At 33.4% G+C, this 21116-nt stretch overlaps 1 protein-coding gene across 1 annotated transcript; it reads left to right on the forward strand.

Annotated features, from left to right (window-relative positions):
• Window positions 1-7365: 7365 nt before the first annotated feature.
• Window positions 7366-16095, forward strand: LOC140431963 (ionotropic receptor 75a-like; the record flags this gene model as incomplete). Its single annotated transcript, XM_072519831.1, has 4 exons — window positions 7366-7549; window positions 7629-7870; window positions 11868-12152; window positions 15907-16095. Coding segments are annotated over 4 exons (900 nt in total), but the record flags the coding sequence as incomplete, so codon positions are not given.
• Between the last annotated feature and the right edge of the window lie 5021 nt (window positions 16096-21116).

Below are 21116 nucleotides of genomic sequence, written 5' to 3' on the forward strand. Positions count from 1 at the left end.
AGTTACTCTCCCTATTCGTGGGCATTTAACGTTGTGGAAATAGATCAATCCTACTTTTGAACATGGACGAATTGTTTTAATACTAAAACAGATTATTTGAAAAATGTTTTTTCAGATCCATAGAAAGTCATTCAGCATTGAGCATAATATCGTTGCTTCCCTTTTTGCCAAGTGTTTTCGGGTAAAAGTCAAACACAGTTTTTGCTGTAGATAGAATGTGGACATTAGAGGCATAGACGTTCAGCTGGCTCTTATTAATAGTAAATATCGTTTGCTATTATGTTTTGGAACTAAGATTTTTTCCAAAATCGAGACAAATAGCTTCGTGAGTCACAGAGGTTCGACTTTTTTTCTTCGCAACCCTTTTTCTACTGTAAAATGCCTCAGCATTTTTTTTTGTGTACATCATTTTGTATTGTGAACTAGCGTATTTCCTTTGGCAAGCTTTCATTGTGAGCAAGATCGAAACTTTTTAAAACATCAGACTGAAGATATTTTATTTTTATAAGAAACTCATCGCAGTAACTACATGTATCGGTTCTGGGATATCCACATAGGCTATGTTAATTTTTTTATTAAAGACTGTTTTGTACAACTCGTAAGAGATTTTTAACTCGCAAAACATTTTGAAGATCTTTTTTATGTTGGTAAGTATAATCGTTTACTATCATTCACACTGTAGTGGCTTTTCCTTCCTTTAAATGACTTTATCTATTCGTATATTGCTGCAAGAACGTGGAAAATTTTTTAGGATGGTTTTTATTTTCTCCCCTTTTATCTTTAGGAACGACTCCAATTATTTTTAGTGAATTTTATAATATCTCTAATTTTTTTTTCTTTATTTCATGCATAGACATAAAAGCTTGTCTACAAAATATTTATTTCTTTTAAGCTATTATTAGTGCTAAAACGTACCTTGTAAGCATATGCAGCACTTCTCAAATTGTCTTCGTCTTCATATTTCCTAGGGCTTCTTCGGCGGATATAGAGTACTGTAATCAATCCACATAAGTTCTGCTCATTAATAGAAGCCATTGTGTTAAAATTCTTGAGTATAGTTTTTCTTTCTCCTCAGGTACACTTTGGAAACATTGTTTACGAACCTTGTGACATTGCTGTCTAATTTTTTTTTTCAAGATATCTCCCATTCTGCCGTGCTTTTTCTTTTTTTTTGATTAATTCTGTCTAGGCATTACTTCAGTTTCATTTTCACTACTATTGTTTTCTGTATTCATTGTTATTTACTTTTAAATCACTTGGAAATAATGAAAACATTATAGAGTAAGATCCCAGAGCGATCAGACATAACTTATTTTCACACAGATGAAACCTTAGAGTCTCAGCAGCGTCTCGCGTGCTTTGAATACCTGCGTATTTATGAAACTTCTGAGTGACACCTGGGCAGGTACCAGGTGAGAAAGGTAACTAACAATAAGAGCTATTTAACTTAAATTTACATAACTGATTTTTATACATATTTTGTAGAATATTATTTTGAAAATACTGTAATAAGTGTCAGACACTTGTCATGGACCAGAACTTTTGTCAGACGCTTTAAAGCTCCACTAAAATTAAATGAACTTTACTTACTTTTACATGTCTGATTTTTAAATATGTTATTGATGGAACTATAATAAAGTTATATTTAATCAGTCAGACAAATTAGAATGACCAAATATCCCTCAAACACAAAAAATAGTTAACCAGAAGTATGAGCGCGAGAGTGCTGTGCTTGCATTTCAGAGTGAGTGAGACATTGCGATAATTATGTAACGATATATGCATAATTTAAAAAATGATGATTCGAATGTATAGTTAAACGCAGGCACCGGAAATAACCAGAGATACATTAATTTGAGAAAGGTTTATGAGTACTTGGGACCGTCTTTATGTAGAAGTTTGCCAGGGTTTCACGCTCTAACTGGATGTGCCTTTAATCCCGCCTTTTTTTAAAAAGGGTAAACAAAGACCATTCAATATATTATTGAAGAAACATAAATATCAGTGAGCTTTCATGCAGTTTGGAGAATCAGAGTTGTTTACCGATGAAGCCACCCAAAAAAAAATTTTTCAAAATAATCCAAAAATTTATCTGCGAAATTTATAGTTTTCCTGATACGTGCAACATTAATGCTGCCCGGCTTCAATTGTTTTTAAATAATTACAGCGTATCTAATATTAACGAAGAATTCGATCGCAAAAATTTTAAAAATTTTGATGCTAGCAGTTTACCACACTGCTAAAGTGAGTTATTCCAACAATTCCGCCGTGCTAATTACATTTTTAGCATATGGAATAATGCAAATGCAAAACAACCAACCATTTTAACTCCTGAACACAATGGGTAGAGATTAGAAGAAAACCAATATCACTTTCATTGTTTTGATGGTGACCAATTACCAGCAAACGTTAGTGAATTCCTTCAAACTTCAGGTATTATACTTTGATTTCAGGTTTAGAATTTATTATGTTTGTGATTTTCTGCTTTTTAATTCTTTGAACTATTTTTTGCAGAACAACCAGCCAGCAACAACATAACTGATAATGATGAAGATGATGACTCGGATCAGCAGCATCATGATTGGTTGAATGATGAAAATTGTAACAATTGCGACAATGAATATGATGATTAAAATATAGAAAAATGTTTGTTTCACGCGCTATCTCAGAGTGATTTTTTACAAAAATTATTTTTTTTTTAATTATCCTAACTAGTATCTTTTTTACAATAAAGTAAATATAATTTCTTATGAAACCAAAGTGCTCCGAATTAATTAATTATCCCAAATATCAATACATTAATTTACTTTAATATTTATCTTAATGCTAGAGTTCATCATATTAAAATAGAGATGCAAAAATATTTAATCGGATCGAAAACAGTAAGTATTCTTAATGAATTGAATTGCTTACTCTGAGGCTCATGCGTACCGCACTTTCGCGCTCATACCTCTAGTTAACTAATTTTTGTGTTTGAGGGATGTTTGGTCATTCTTATTTGTCTGACTGATTAAATATAACTTTATTATAGTACCATTAATAACATATTTAAAAATCAGATATGTAAAACTAAGTAAAGTTCATTTAATTTTAGTGCAGCTTTAAAGCGTCTGACAAAAGTTCTGGTCCATGACAAGTGTCTGACACTTATTACAGTATTTTCAAAATAATATTCTACAAAATATGTATAAAAATCAGTTATGTAAATTTAAGTTAAATAGCTCTTATTTTTAGTTACCTTTCTCACCTGGTACCTGCCCAGGTGTCACTCATGAAGTTTCATAAATGCGCAGGTATTCAAAGCACGTGAGACGCTATTGAGACTTTAAGGTTTCATCTGTGTGAAAATAAGTTATGTCTGATCGCTCTGGGATCTTGGACTATTAGCAAACCTACGAAACTGCGAGTATAAGATCAATGTCTATGAGCTGTTTATATAAACTTTACCCTTTTAAAACCTACCCGATAAGGACTTGCCCTTAAGGGCGTAAATTCTTGCGTAAATAAGAATTAGTATTTCGCAGGCACTAAGCGCTTTTAGGACTTGTACAAACCACTGGCCATTTCTGGCCACGTTAAAATTACTGCAAGATGGCACCATTAGATCTATTTATATAAAATTACGGCCCCTTTTGGACCTGTAACCTTCAAATATTTTCTAGCTCAGTGACTACTAGAATGTTTTTATACATTGTGTACAGTGCAGTCAATTAGCTTATTGTATTGTTATTATCTCCAACTAAAGTTTGTGTAACTTTCTGGCTAAAGTCGAGTATTAAGGTTTTTCAGGTCGCGCAAGCACCCTTAACATGACTTAATAACCACTTACGTATTTAAGACCAACGCCTTAACAAGCCTTTCCACGCAGGCTCAGTTAAATTCGAAATTAAAAAATTTCTGGTGTCGCTGCCATGGATCGCACCCAGACCCTCCGGCTTGATAATCAAGTGCCATAGCCTCTAAACTACGGCCGCAACTACTATTTGGATTCAAAATTTTATTTTCGAGTGATCCAGATATTCAATACGGGTACCATATAAATGATGAAGACATTTACTTTTAATATGCACGAAAACAAGTAAAAAAAAACATGTTTAACTTATTTAGTTAACATGTTTAACTTAAAACAATTAGGATATCTTTTAAACTATTGCTTGTGGATGAAATATTGCTTCATATTTGAAAACCTGACAATTTTTACAAGAATTTAAACTAAAAACAGTTATTCTGGGACAATAAAGTAAAAAGTAGGGATGTTTATTTAATTCGCAGCTAATTTGTTTATAATAATTAAGAAACTTAATTAGTCTCATTTTAAAGATAAATATTTATTCGAACTGAAACTGTTATGAAACAGACACAAAAATTTGTTTATTACTGTACTTGAACATGTTTTGAACTTACTGGAACGGGAAAGTGAAGGAATAAATATCGACTGCGATATGCTTAGTAACCTACGATTCGCAAATACGCGCTATCTCAGAGTATAATCTAACAATTGGCAGTGATAGGTTAACCGATGCAGCACATAAGGTAGGTCTGAATATTAATTATCAAAAGACAAAAATGATAACGAATTCAGTTCTGAGCGATCCTTTGAAGGCAGTAGGACGTCCAAATTGAAGTTGTTGAAAGCTACACATACTTTGGAAATATCGTAAAAATTTGCGGGGATAATCAAATTGCTGAACTGCTGGAGAATAACTTTGGGATAGACAGCATATTTATGGAAAATAAGTGATTTGTTTAAACGTGATCTTAAAGGTGACCTTAAAAAGAAGAGCCGTTAATCCAGTGTGTCCTACCTGATCTTACATATGAAGCAGAGCTACTTACTCTCACAAGTAAATCTGCACGTGAATTACAAATGACGCAAGAAAGAATGGAAAGGTCCTGATTAGGCATAACGTTTAGATATAGAGTGAGAAACTAAAAAAATTGTAGAAGAAGTGGTGTAAGAAGACATTATAAAACACTGTTTATGTTATGTAGCACTGGGTGTGTTAGAACAGTTTGAGGTTTGATGTGAGATTGAGTATAAATTAACTTAAAATTAACAGCGATTGAAAGAAAATAAAAAGGTTATATCGTCAGATGACAAGTAAAACTTACTAGGTACCATATTGAAAGAAAAAAGGTTTTAAAGCATATTCTAATGTAACTCCCCAGATATTGTCTAAAAACTCAAGCTATAGCAGAATATACACTCAATAAAGGAAAGACGGAAAGTACACCTCAACTCAATGTCATAACAGAAGGTAATTATTTTGACAAACAGTTCAGGCTAGCTTATCTTATAGAGTTTTAATTAAAAAATTGTGTATAAGTAATAATAATAATAATAATATAAAAAACGATATTTGTAGCCTGTGACTTTTTTCAGGCAAATGTATTAAACCATTAATGTATTTGGTATTAAACTATCAAATTAAAATCAGATAAAATATATGTGGTAATAGGATAGGCAAAATCTATTCTCAGACGATAGAACAATAAATATTGATAGACAAACAAACATTGGAAATAACGACTTCCCCATCTTAACATCAGAAATAAAATACGCCTTAAAAAATATGAAAATCGGAAAAGCCTCTGGACCTGACTACGTTCATAGTGAAATTATACAACTTTTGGAAGAAGACAATTTAGAACTATTATCAAGACTCTTCAATAGTATATACAAGACTGGTACCATTCCACAAGATTGGTTAACGTCTACGTTTGTGCCTATACCCAAATCAAACAATGCAAAAAAATGTAACGACTTTCGATCAATAAGTCTCATGCCCCATATTCTGAAGCTATTTCTAAAAATTATCCATAACAGAATTTACAAAAAATGCGAAGAGATATGGGTCCGGAACAATTGGCTTTCGAAACGGTATGGGAACTCGAGAAGCTTTGTTCAGTTTCATTGTTTTCATGCAAAAGTATCGGGAAAAAACAAAAAGATGTCTACTTGTGCTTTATAGATTATAAAAAGGCTTTTGACAAAGTCAAACACGATCAGCTAAAAGATGTCTACTTGTGCTTTATAGATTATGAAAAGGCTTTTGACAAAGTCAAAAACGATCAGCTAATAGAATGCTTGCAAAAAAGAATCTGGATCCAAACGACATTAATACAATACGTGAACTCTACTGGAACCAAAACGCCTCTGTCAGAACTGAATTGGGTGATACTGAAACCATAAACGTCCAAAGAGGAGTTAGACAAGGTTGTATACTATCACCATTATTATTCAACTTGTACTCAGAGGACATCTTTGCACATGCTCTAGATGAAGCACAAGAAGGAATAAAAGTGAATGGAAAAATCGTGAACAATATCAGGTATGCCGATAATGTACTGATTGCTGGCAGTGAAGAAGCACTACAAATTCTGTTAACCAAAGTAGTGCGAGAAGGAGAACTATACGGCTTAAGGTGAATGTAAAAAAAACCAAAACAATGGTAATTTTAAAAAAAACACATACCAGTTATAAACATACTAGTCAATAACAATCTAGTTGAACAAGTGAAAAAGTTTAATTATCTAGGCTGTTGGATACATGAAACCTTAGACCAAGAGGTTAAATGTAGAATAGAACAGGCAAGAAACACCTTCTTAAAGATGCGACAGTTACTCACTACCCGTAATCTTGATTTGTCCCTACGATAACCGCATTATAAAGTGTTATGTATATAGTGTACTATTATACGGCGTGGAAGCTTGGACGTTAACAGTCAGCTCGTTACGACGTTTAGAGAGCTTTGAGATGTGGGTATTTCGTCGTATGCTGAAAATTCCATGGACCGACCGCGTTAGAAATGAAGAACTTTTAAGGCGTATGAATAGAGAACGTGAACTCACAGAAATTGTCAAGAAGCGTAAAACGTCTTATCTTGGACACATATTTAGACACGACAGGTATAACTTCCTTCAGTTTATTATAGAAGGGAAAATAGAAGGCAGACCCAACAGGCTCGCAGGCCCGGGGTAGACGACAAATGACCTGGCTTCGCAACATCAAAAGATTGGACAGGATTAGACTTTTAAAGTTTAATAAGGAAAGCCCAAAATAGGGACGACTTTGCAGAGGTCATCGCCAACTTTCGCTAAGAAGACGGCATCTAAAGAAGAAGAATAGGGGCAGGCAAAAATTGATATTACTGTGCAACGAATTTGTCCCATCTTTAATGTTACCTGTAGGTATTTTATGGATGTGTTAATTACTCTAATAGCCTTCCAGAAAAATATCTTAACTACAATTATTGAGCCAATTTTATTTTGATCTTGTTAATTTTGTTTGATCTACTACTTTATGAGTAATATATTTTATGCTAATAAGTACATTTTACTGTGGTCAGAATTACTTAAAATTTACTTTCCAGGGATAAACATGTGGACTCCATTACTAAAGTTAACTATTTTTTATTGGAGCATGTGGCAGATTTTGTAAATGTAAAACTAAATTTATCCTTTGAGGATACATGGGGCTACAAAGTTAATAATTCTGATTATTCTGGAATGATGGGACACCTGTTAAGAAAGGAAGTCGATATTGGAGGTAATATGTAATTTTGAAATTTATAGTAGTAGTATGTATATATATAAATGTCTTAAGATATTCAGACTCTTTTTTTCAGGAACACCATTATTTATCTTAGAAGAAAGAATCGATTTACTGGATTATATTGCTATGCCAACAGCAACATACTCCAGGTTTATATTTAGAGAACCAAAACTATCATATGTTACCAATGTTTTTACTCTACCCTTTAACAGACAAGTATGGGCATCAACAATTGCATTAGTTACTATAACTGGTCTAGTGTTATACTTTATCATGAAATGGGAGTATAAAAGCAAGTGTAGTCTTTGTCACGAGGTAATTATAATTTCTTATACTTCTCCTTCATTCAACTTAACACTTTGTTCAGGATTAATATCTTTTATGGTACATTTGACAATGCTTAAAATCTCGAGATGTGTGACGCGCTATCTCAGAGTCTCCATTATTATTCAATATTTATTCAGAGCACATTATAAACCTAGCGCTAACTGATATGGACGAGAAAACACCTATAAATGGATAACGACTCAACCACATACCTGGAATACATTTTACCTGGAAGGTCTGCAGACTATTGATTTTAACATAAAAAAAAACACGGTTATAAGCAAAAATAGGATAGCACTGAGACAATTATTAGTGGACCAACAACCGGTATCCCAATTTTAAACGATCATTGGGGACACTCAACTGAAAATTAAAATAAGGATCGAGAAGGAAAATTAAAAAATCTTCAACAGTGCGATATAAAATTGAAATGAAAAGTTTCTTACCCTGTATGGAGTGGAGTCATAGACCTTAACTGAAGCTTTACTGATTAGAGACGAAGCATTAGAAACGTGGTTCTAGGGAGCATTTTTAAGATAGAAAAAGTAACCAATTTAACCCAACGATTAGCTGGGCTATATATTGCGTAAACAACAACAATACAACTTACTTCGAACCATACATCAAACTAAGGTGTATGAAAAAAAGTGGACAAAGAAGTGAGAGATCAAGTACAAATAGCAAATAGATTGGCAGGATGCCTTAATAACACTATATTTGGAAACAGACACATTAACACTGAGATGAAGTCAAGAATTTATAAAGCCAGTATAAGACCAAAATTGATATACGCCTCAGAAACAAGACCAGACACATTCACAACGCGAAGGCTACTAGAAACGGCAGAGATGAGAGTACTGAGAAGAATTACAGGAAATACGCTGAGAGATCGAAAGAGAAGTGAAGACATTAGAAGAAAATGTTACGTACATTGTATAAATGAATGGACACAAAATAGAAAAAAAGAATGGAATAACTACATCAGCAGAATGGAGGAGACCACCGCGCAAAAGATGGAGTGACAATTTTCCATATAGGTATTAATCCGCCAATGAACAAGCCAAATTTTATAAAGAAAAAGAAAAAGAAGAAGAACAAATATAGTAGTTACGTTCTGCGCAGCTATCGTATGGATTTATATCGTGTGTGTTTATAATCTCCCTCGCCTGTAGGATCTTGATTTCCAAAGTCCATAATCATTATAGGCTATTGAATATGTACGTTAAGAAGAAACGTTAAAGGAGTTTTATTATTTCATATGGCCAATGGACCCCTAAATATGAAAAAACCAATGAACAAGCAGAATTTTTTATAAAGAGAAAGAAGAAGAATAACATTATATCCTATAATCAATCATTAAGATTATAACATATAATCAATAATATTTCAAAATATGAAATAATTTTATAGGAAGTGTTCAAAATGATCTCCTTTTGCTTCAACACAAGCGTCAAACTGTCCCAGCAGTTTACGTGTACAAGTAGATACATCATCTCTGGCGTAATCACAGTACACGCTTGTCTAATTTTAGTTTTTAATTGTCTGCATCTGCAGGTTCATCGTTATAAACGATTCCTTTTAAATAGCCCCGTGCAAAAAATCCAAGGGTGATAGCACAGGCGATCTTGGAGACCTTTGGACGGGTCCGTTAGTTTCAATCTACAGTCCATCTAATTTACAAATCGTTGCACGTCATCATCATTGACAGAGATCGAAGTTGACGTAGTTGCCAAAGTATAAAAAAATCCTGAATTCATTTTAAATCAAATAGGTCACATAATTATTGCAAAAGTGGATTATTCAACAAAATAAATTAATATTTAATGTAAATAAATAGAAACAAAACAACACTTAAAAAAATCTTTTTAAAAACAATTTGAGCTGCTTGTTTAAAAAACAACATAGTTTAATTATTAGTAAATAATAAAAACAAAACTAAAGTGTCAACACAGCAACTGTCAAATAAGTGTTACCAATTTATGCCAAAATATCACCTTCGTTCGATTATAGTTACAGTGTGTTCCTAACAAATGTTCTTCATAAAAACCCTTTATAATGCATTTATACAAATTAAATGAAACATATTATTGTGTATTTTTTTTAAGTTAACATTAATAAAAATCTTTAAATATTATTTCTACGCGTATATAATAAAATATGTCTAGTGGCTGTAATGACAGTGTACTCGGCAAAGTGATTCTAAAAAAGAACACACCGACCGCCTAAATATTTCGTGTTGGTATCATGTGACGTCACGGACTATGACACCGATCGGTGTGCAACGGTTTGTAACTTAGATGGACTGTATAATTATGTTTGAAAATGTAGTATTATAATTGGTACATAAAAATGTGGAAAATAATTAAAATACCGCTGTTATGCAGGGGTGAGCCATATTGTTGCCATAGCCCAACTAGTTTAAAGGAATATTTTGCAGTAACAAAGGTAACTCATTTTTGAGAAAATTCAGATATTGCAGACTATTTATATATTCAAAAAAAGTATGGAGCTATTAAACGCCCAATAAATAACCCACACTAAACATTAATTACCTATCTAGTTTGAAAGCAAGTTTCCCTTAACCAGTGCGGATTTTTCACTACTACCCATAATGTGAGTTATGGCGATTTACAATCACATTATTAAGGAAACGAGCTTCATCTCCACAAAATTTTAGTCTTAGATCTAAATCGGTGAATCGCAAGTCATAAACCAAACACAGTTTGAATGGATGGTAATGTTAATTTTTTTAAATCCTTTGAACTGTAGTAGAGGACACTCTAGTTTCTGTAGCAATGGACCTTATGAACACATGTGGATTAATCATTATATATGCTAAAACATTCACCAAGTTGTGTTCGATCTGTATTAGGTTGACATGATCTCTATGATTACAGTTCAGAAGTGAACATTGCCGCATATTCTCATCAACTTTAGCAAAAGATACATTATACGGTGTTCTTCTTTTGGAAAGCGTTCCGTGTATAAGGCTTGAACATTCCGAGCAGTCTTTCTACATTCACCATAAATCAACAACATATCTACATATTCATTAGGTGTAAATAGGAAAGGCAATTTTACGACAGTATGAACTCACAGTATTTCAAAATTCTGTTTTAACTACAACGAACGTATTAATAAAAAACACAAGTAATTACATTAGCTATTACTATTTGTAGTTGTCAAAAAGCGATTTAAATAAAATCATAATGACAACTTGCTTATCTTGTGAATTTGTAAAAACTAGAAAAATTTGCTGGTTTCAGGATAATTTGGAGATAACGAATGCACCATTCAATTGATAAATTTAGCGTATGTAGCATGATCCATTTAATATTTTCCGTTGTAATGACGTCACAGCGCCAATGACGACGTCATAGATTTCATATATACATCACATCAATTGATAGTACTATAGGTCCAATTGATATTTCCCAATTTTAAAATAAAATATACATACTTTCTAAATTATAGGCAGTTAAAAACACCTTGGAACACCCTGTATACACAACAACAAGGATCGTTAAAGTTGACAATAATTATTCCGAAACATTTAATATCCAGAGAGGAGTTCGACAAAGTTGTGTTTTATCACCCTTATTGTTCAATATTGACTCTGAATACCTATTTAGAAAGATGATGACAAATACTGACGAGAGGCTTGTGGAAATTAAATATTTATGAATAACTTTCTAGAAATTTACTAGATCTATTTTGCTCTATATTTCAAATGTCTTTAATTACTTCCCTATCTCATACAGTTTGTCGGTTATTCTCATCAGTATTTCCCTCCCTGTGTTTTCATTATTCATTTGTTTGTTTTACTACTTTCCCGTTAATATACACAAATTAACTTGTTTGAGATTTGAGAAACAGTTTGGATATTATCAACTAAATGAAAATCGAATAATGAATTATTTATCAATTATTTTTCTGTACATACTACATTAGAATATGAAAAGTCTATTTAAATTTAATTTTGTAGGACCAATTATCACCCAATAACGAAGTATCTATTACTGAAGTAGCTCTCCTTTCTTATGGAGCATTTTGTCAGCAAGCATCAAATATTATACCAACTAGTATACCTGGACGAATTACCACGATAATTTTGTTCATCTCTTTAATGTTTTTGTACACATCTTATGCAGCCAATATCGTTGCTTTGCTACAGTCATCCTCATCAAATATACAGACCTTGAAAGATCTGCTGGATTCAAGGCTGGGAGTCGGAGTAGATGACAATGTATATAACAGGTTTTATTTTGCTGTAAGTAGATTAAAAATCAAAATTTTAAATTTACTTTAAAATTTGGTAATGGAAGAGAAAATAAATAATAAAAATTTTTGTAAAACTTTAAAATGTATAAAATTAAACATTCAGACACGTGAGATAATCAAAAAAGTACGTTTAGGTTGGGCTGCATTCGGAAAAATGGGAGACGTGTTTAAAACAAATGTCCCATCCATTTAAAAAGGAAAGCTTTCAACCAGTGCGTTCTACCAGTCCTCACAGACGAACCTGAGTGGAAGATATTATTATCGAACGTATTACAAGGCAAAAGAAGAGATGGGCGGGACATGATTAGCACTCAATGCGCTGCTCGGTTTACAGGGATCACCGGCGTAAAGGTGAGAGTTGGATTTGAGTAGAAGAAACTAACTGGACTAAACTAGAACCAACTACATGTTTTCGAATTTTACTCCTTTACGCCCCATATATATCACCACACCCCCAAGAATATTGGCACAACTCAAAATTTAGCGTTTTTGAGATATTATAAGTCTCAAAACAACGAATTTGTGCTCTTCATGCCATGAATAGTCACACTTCTGTAATTATAAAATTCGGCGGTACAGGTCAGAAGTGACTAGCAGACAACCCATTTAAAGAAGAACGACACATTTCGAGTTGTGACATTCATCACAAGTAAAAATCAAATATCATCATCATCATCATTGGTGCTACAGCCCTATAAAAGAGCCTGGACCTTCCCAAGTCTATTACGCCAGTCAGTTCTATCCATTGCCAACTGTTGCCAGTTTGCTGCGCCTATTTGTCTACCATCCTCATCTACACCATCCCTCCATCTCTGAGTTTTGGTCTACCTCTATTTCTACTTCCCACAGGTTGTGACATAAGGATTCTTCTAGGAGGGTTGTTCTGCTGTGATCTTGCCAGATGTCCTGTTCATCTTAGTTTTCCTATTTTTATAAAGGATACTACGTCTTTACCACCAAATATATGTTTATATCTGTGATATATCTCGTAGTTGTACCTCCTTTTCCAAACACCATTTTCACAGATGCCACCAAATATTCTTCTCAGGATCCTTTGTTCAAATATAAGCAGGAGATTTTCATCTGCCTTGGAAATGGTCCATGTCTCCGACCCATATGTCAACACTGGTTGTATAAGGGTTTTGTATATGGTTATTTTTGTTTTTTTGGCTTAAGTTTCTGCTTCTCATATGTCTACTCAGTCCAAAATAGCATTTGTTTGCTAGGATTATTCTTCGCTTGATTTCTTCCGTCATGACGTTCTCCTTGGTGATCAGGGAGCCTAAGTATGTGAATTTGTCCACCACTTCAAAGGTAGAATTATCAACCGTGAATTGGTGGCCGATGTTTCTGGCTCTATTGTTGGGTGTTGATGCCATTATCTTAGTTTTATTTTCATTTACTTGCAGGCCCATATTTTTTGAGGCGTTTGACAAGGTGGTATACATTTCTTCTAGCTTGCGTGTTGTGCGGGCAACTAGATCAACATCATCTGCATATGCCAAAATTTGGTATGATTTATTAAAATGTTTCCTCTGCTGTCTATTTGGGCATCCCTGACCGCCTTTTCCAAAGCTATGTTGAAAAGGAGACACGCCAGCGCATCTCCCTGTCGCAGCCCAACATGCGTTTCAAATGCCTGTGATTGTTCGCCCTGTATTTCGACTTTGCAAACAACTTTACGCATTGTAGCCTTAACCAATCTTATCAGTTTATCGGGGATGTGGAATTCATCCATGGCTTCATACAATTTATTTCTTAGGACACTATCATAGGCCGATTTAAAATCTACGACAAGATGGTATGTGTCGATATTGAATTCATTGGTTTTTTCCAGTATTTGCCTTAGCACAAAGATCTGGGTCTGTTGTTGATCGACCAGGCCTAAAACCACTTTGATATTCGCCAAGAAGCTCCTCTGAATATTCACCCAGGCGACCATATAAAATACTCGAAAATATTTTGTATGCTGTATTAAGGAGGGTTATTCCCCTATAGTTTCTACATTCTAATTCATCGCCCTTTTTGTGTAGCGGGCAAACGATCCCAATACAACCACTCTTCTGGGATTTGTTCCTCATTCCAGGCTCTCTGTATGATTTTATATATATGATTAGTCAGAGTAGCACCTCCACATTTAATTTTAGTGTTCCACCCACCTTTTCAATACTTCTTCTTTTGTATTGAGTATATGCCCCTCCTTATCCTTACATAGTCCGATCCTGGTTTAAATTCTTTTCTTGCTTTATTTAGATTTTTATAGAATTTTCTTGTTTGATTTCCCTTTTTTAATGCCTCAAGTTCTTCCAATATTCTATTTTCATAAGTTCGCTTTTTTCTCCGATGGATGTACTTCTCTTCTCTTCTGAGATCTTTATATTTTTGTTCTTTTTCTCGGGTTCTTCTTTGCCGCATCAGTTTATATGCATTGTTCTTTCTTCTTGTAATGTCCTCGCACTCAGCATCGAACCACTCATTGCGTGGTGGTGGTCTTTGCGGCCATAAATGTTATTTGCTGCGTCTTTAATGTAATTTTTACACGTTTCCCATTGTTCACTAATTGTTCATTAAAACATTTGTACATAAAAATCAAATATATGGTTGTCGTATTTGTAGCTATGTCACTATTCTTTCTTTGTCTGCATTTGTACCTGTAATTTACTATGTACTATTTAGAGTTGTGGCACTATTCATTGCAAAACTATTGGAAATGTTTTTCATGGATTTTTTAAATTCCAGATTTGCTATGACTTTAAAAGGACAGTAAATGATAGAAGCTAAACTTAAGAAATTATAAAATGACTGCTTAATCGTAAAACTGTTAATGAAAACAGCTCAAATGTTCTAAGTAATGTCCCATCAAATAAAGCAAAAAAATGACAATGTATTGAAAGTTGAAGACCCTGAGGATATTGCTGATGATGACAATACAACTACTGCACCTGTATCTTCTTCTAAATACATGGCTCCTGGATGCTCTCTGTAAAGTACGATTGTGTAGTTAAAAAAAATCACAGGACGACACTTTAAGTAGTAGACGACATAGTTGAGGGCCCCTTTTTTGAGGTCCATGAGTCTGATGTCGCATATGACGCAATGAAGATGATTCTTCATTATTAATAAATAGTAATAGTTAATCTCGGGTGATCACAAAAAAACCGGCGGAACTTAACTCTTCCCGAGAAGATGAAATTCGCGAGAGACAGGAGGAAAATTTAGAAAAAGAAAAGACACTAATTAGAAAAAAGCATGGAAAAATTTTAAATAATGACACACGAAAGAAAAACATGCAAAGCTTGATTAAAACATAAGATAAAGTTTCAACCGACGCAACCGAAAACCACAACTGATACAAAAAAAGTAGAAAAAGATAATTAACACAAATATATATTTAATATTGTTTTCAAGCTATATGCTTGTGGCATCTTATTTACTATTTTTAACGGAAATAACCCATAATTTTACTTTATAATAAGTTTGATTTGACGTTTCGATTTCCACTTCGAAAATCGTTTACAATTTGTATTTTGAGAACCATTTCCAAAGTGTAAGTTGAAACGTCAAAACAAACATATTATGTAAAACTAAAATTGTAACTTATTTCCAGTAAAAACAATAAAAAATATATCTTGGTTTTCAAAATTAGGAAGTATTCTCTTCTTTTCTTTTATAACATCGGCGTGACCTTGCCATTTAAAATGTAATTTCTTATTTCCTAAAATAAAATATTAAATCATTCTTAGGCTTATCAAGAGCCAATCCATAAGGCCTTATATTTGAAGAAGGTGGCTCCTCCCGGTATGAAAAATCAGTTCATGCCACTTAAAGAAGGAATTGCCAATATTCGTAAAGGGTTATTTGCTTTTCATACGGAAACTGGGCCAGGCTATAAGTTAATTGGTAAGATTTTTAGTGAAACTACTTTATTATTGGTTTGTATAAGTTGGATTTGTTTTTTTAAACTTGTTTAAATATATATATATATATATATATATATATATAAATATATATATAATTGATATATCGTGTACGTTGGTGTAAAAATCAACTAGAACAAAATTAGGTTTGACACTTGAAAAAAGGACATTTTTAAGAATATTCTAATAATCAATTAATATGTTTTACTTTAATAATATTAGCTGTAATACTAATAGTAGTAATAGTAGCTTTATGTTTGAGGTATTTATACCAAGTCCATTTTTACAGTATTAGCTATTGACTTTCTTTCTCTAATAGAGAATTACCTTGAGAAGAAGTTTGAGAGAGTAACTCATGATACTAATTAGTCTAAAGTCTTAACATAATGATATGTATAAGGTTTCTTTGAACGTGGAAAAATGTAGCCTCAAACTATATCTGTGTTCCACAGAAAAACGAATATAAAAAAAATGCATAAAAAAGACATCACTTGCATTGAAAAAGTAAGGATACGTCCTGTAGCCTTCTAAAATTACATAAAGTCAAGACAAAAAAAAGTTTGCAGAAATTAAAAGAAATAGGCTTCTTCTTTAAGTTCCATCTTCTATCGATCCACCTTCCATCTTCCGCCTCATTTCCTATCCTTCTAGTTACTTCCACGTTTGACATTCTTTGAATATATGATATTCGTAGGATTCTTCTGTAACACCAAAATTCAAAGGCGGCCCAACTTATTCAGATGGACTTGTTTTAGTATCCACGCTGCCAAGCCATAAAGAAGAGTAGAGAACACGTAACATCGAAGCATTCTCAGGCGTAGTTCTAACCTTATATCCCGACAACAAAGAAACTTTTTAAGTTTAATGAATGATACACGTGCTATTTCAATGCGTGTCCTAATTTCTTTGGTTTGGTCTACATCTGATATTATCCATGTTCCTAAGTTTTTATAGTTATTAAGATTTTTAAGTAATTATTTAGTTTTCTTTAAATTTATCTTCAGTCCGTACTCACGACAGCGTTCATTAAGGCGTTGCATTACGTTCTGTAAATCATTGTTGTTATCCGTCATTACTACTGTATCGTCTGCAAAACGTAAGTTATTCAAAACTTCTCCATTGAAAGATATACCTTCTATTGAGTTTGAGAGCGCTTTTTGAAATACCGCTTCACTGTAGACATTGAAAAGTAGTGGGGACAGCACGCAACCCTGGCGGACTCCTCTCTGTATTTTGATATTTTGGGTGTACTGGTTGTCAACTCTTACCTTTGGCAGTTTGATTCTAACATAAATTAGATATAATTTTTATATCACAACTGTCAATATTTTTGCTTTTTAATATATCTACAAGATTTTTATGTTGAACCTTATCAAATGCCTTTTCAAAGTCTACATACATAAGTACATGTCCTGATTCATGTCCATGCATCTCTGATGCCAGCACATTCAAGCCGAACAAAGCATCTCTTCTACTCCATTTCCATACCATTTCTAAAGCCAAATTGTGTGTCACTAATTTCATATTCAAGAGTTTTTATCAATTCTGCTGTGAATTGCTGTGCATTAAAGCTATTGTTCTGTGATCTGAGCAAGTTGTTGCACTTGGCTTTTTGGGGATTGTGGCAGTCTGATATATTAGATTAAAGAGTTCAACCATTACATCAATAACATCTTCATCGATGAGTTTTAATAATTCGATTGGCACATCATCTGGTCCAGTAGCTTTACCCTCTTTTGTGTTTTTGATGGCATAGATGACTTCTTCTCTTAATATTGGTAGTCCGGTATCCTCGGTGATTTCTAATGACAGTTCTTCTCTATCATCATTAAATAGTTGTTGGATGTAATTGGTCCAGTGACATAATCTCTCCTTCATATCAGTAATAATATCCCCTTTATATCATTTTTAAGGATATTCGTTCTTGTACGTTTTCTAGAACCTGTCATTTCTTTGATTTTTTTGTGTAAATTAAAGCTATCATACTTTTTATCCAGATCTTCTGATTTCCTTGCATCTGTCGGAGAAATAGGCTACATGATAAATTACTTCGAAAATCTTAATGAAATTTATACAAAAGCTTAAAAAAAACTTTATTTTATTTTATGGGAAAGTAATAGGTACATATAGTTTTACATTTACATTTTTAATCATTATCGCTATCTGATAATGGTTTGCACCGTTTGCGAGTGGCTCAAAATCATTCATCGTCAGAAGAAACTGTCTCTCTTTTCAATAGATATTTGCGGTAATGGCGATGGATTTTCACAAACTTTATTCTCGTTCTGTGTAGCTCTTCCTTTTTTAACAATGTAATCAGTAATTAAACTTAGCGATGATGATGCTAGTAATTTGTTACGTAGCTCACGATATCCTGACATGCATTTCTGCTGCTCACGTTGTAATATAAAGGCTCGTTCAGAATTGGGGTTAGAATAAGAAAATGATTTTCTAATTTACTGCAACGTTGAAGACCTTCTCGAATTAATTTGGCAGTGAGGGGGTTGGTTTTTCTTCCTCATCATTATCATCTTCTAGACTCATGAGGCCACCTAAAGTTAGATCTAAAGTTTAATCAAATACATCAATTCATCTACATCTTCGTGTTAAAGATTATTAAATAAAAAAATTAATCATCTCCGCCAATTTCATGTGCAAAATTAAGTATTTCATCTGGTAGTGTCGATGTTTGGATGGTTGCATTGCTTGTTACACATGCTGGCCAAACCTTTTTCCAACAAGCATTTAAAGTTCTTGGTCTTATTTGAGCGGAAGCAGATGCAACATGAATCAAACAATCAAAAATAGAAAATTGCCACACGTCTTTTACTGTTAAGGGCTCATTTTATAGTTTACTCTCGGTGGATTTGTAAGATGCCATTATGTAATATTTTTTTTAACGTTTCAATTATGCCTTCATCTAATGGCTGATTATTGATTATTGTATTGGCGGAAGAAATACTATTTGAACTTTGGATGTTCTAAGATTGGATGACTTGCTGCATTTTCAATAATTAATAAATCTTTTTTTTTGTTGAAAAAATTCAACAATTAATTCTTTTTTAAGTAATTTAACAGCTGACCAGAATACAGATTATTCTTTATGGAAGGCAACAAAAAGAATGAAGAGACCAATTATTCATTCTCTTCCTATCAAGTGGGAAAACGGCAACTGGGCTAGAAGTAACGAACAGAAAGCAGAACGATTTGCAGATCATTTAGAAAGCACGTTCAAACCCAACCACAATGATGGTGAAGAATTGAGATTGGAAGAACCATTCCAAACTGAAGAAAGAATAATGTTAACATCACTTAGAGAAGTATCAACAGAGATAAAAGAGAATATAAATCCTAAGAAAGCTCCAGGATATGATCTCATAACAGGCGAATTATTAAAAAAATCTACCAAGAAAAGCCATAGTTAAGCTGACACACCTAATAAATGCTGCTTTTAGATTGAGATATGTTCCCAGACTCTGGAAAGTAGCCGAAGTAATTATGATCGCCAAACCAGGTAAATCTTCTAATGAAGTGACATCCTATCGACCAATATCACTCCTTCCGGTGATGTCAAAACTATTTGAAAAACTTCTATTGAAAAGATTAAAACCAATAATAGAAAGAAAAATTTTTATACCAAATCATCAATTTGGTTTCAGAAATCAACATTCCACTATAGATCAAGTTCACAGAATAACGAATATAATAGAAAAAACATTAGAAGAAAATAAAGTCTGTTCTACAATCTTCTTGGATGTAGCACAGGCGTTTGATAAAGTCTGGCATGACGGTTTAAACTAAGAACGTTCATGCCTAAACAGTATTCAGAAATCTTGAAATCATACATTGCGAATAGATATTTCAGAGTAAAACAAGAAGAAGTTTACACCGACTTAAGGGAGATCAAAGCTGGCGTGCCACAAGGGAGTGTCTTAGGTCCGGTCCTGTACCTATTGTATACGTGTGACATTCCAGAGCTAGAACAAAATACTATTGCCACCTTCGCGGATGATACAGCCATACTGGCGATAGGAGACACTAGTGAAGAAGCGACTGATAAGCTGCAACTATCAGTAAATAAAATACATAACTGGACCAGAAAATGGCGAATAAAATTAAATGAGACTAAATCTGCACACGTTAACTTTACAAATAAAAAAATAGAAAATTTAACAGTTAGAATAAATGATACCCGAATTCCTTATGCAACATCAGCAAAATACTTGGGCATCACCCTAGACGCGAAGCTGCGCTGGAAAGTCCATGTCAAAAAGAAAGAGGGGAGCTTGATATTAGATATAAGAAATTGTATTGGCTGATTGGAAAAAATTCAACATTATCAATTCATAATAATTATCCATCTACAAGCAAGTATTGAGGCCATGGTATTGAGGTATGGGTATATGATGCCATTTCTGGGGCTGTACCAAAGCTAGTAATATACATATTATCCAGAGATTTCAAACAAAGTACTGAGAAACATTGTTGATGCTCCTTGGTATATCCGTAACAGCAACCTCCACCAGGACCTGGGTATGGAAACTGTGATCGAAATAATCAAGAGAACAGCAGCAAGTCACGAGCAGAGGCTGCATATCATGTGAATGTCGAGGCAATCCAGCTTCTTGACAACACTGAACTAAAGAAGACTCATAAGGACAAAACCATTGACTAGTGAGATGTGTACAGTTTAGTGTAAAAAGCAGAGTATAGTCTGTGAAATTATTGCATGTTAGTTGTAGTGCATTAGTTAATAGATAAAAAAAGTAAGCCATAGGGTAAGCCTTAGATTTAAGCATTTGCTGTTATTATTTTAGGTCAGAAAATAACTGATAATTGGTCATTTGTGACCAATAGTAGTATACAAACACCGCACAGGTGTTAATAAAAAATAAAACTTTAAAATCGAGAGATTTTTCCTTTATAGAGGCTACTACTTTGGTACGAAAGCAATTATTGAACCATTCTGTAAAAATAGTTGTTGTCACCTAGGCTTTCTTGTTATCATCAAATGCACTGACTCTGAGATAGCGCGT

Source organism: Diabrotica undecimpunctata, unplaced genomic scaffold (assembly GCF_040954645.1).
Source record: "Diabrotica undecimpunctata isolate CICGRU unplaced genomic scaffold, icDiaUnde3 ctg00002361.1, whole genome shotgun sequence".
Lineage (NCBI taxonomy): Eukaryota > Metazoa > Arthropoda > Insecta > Coleoptera > Chrysomelidae > Diabrotica > Diabrotica undecimpunctata.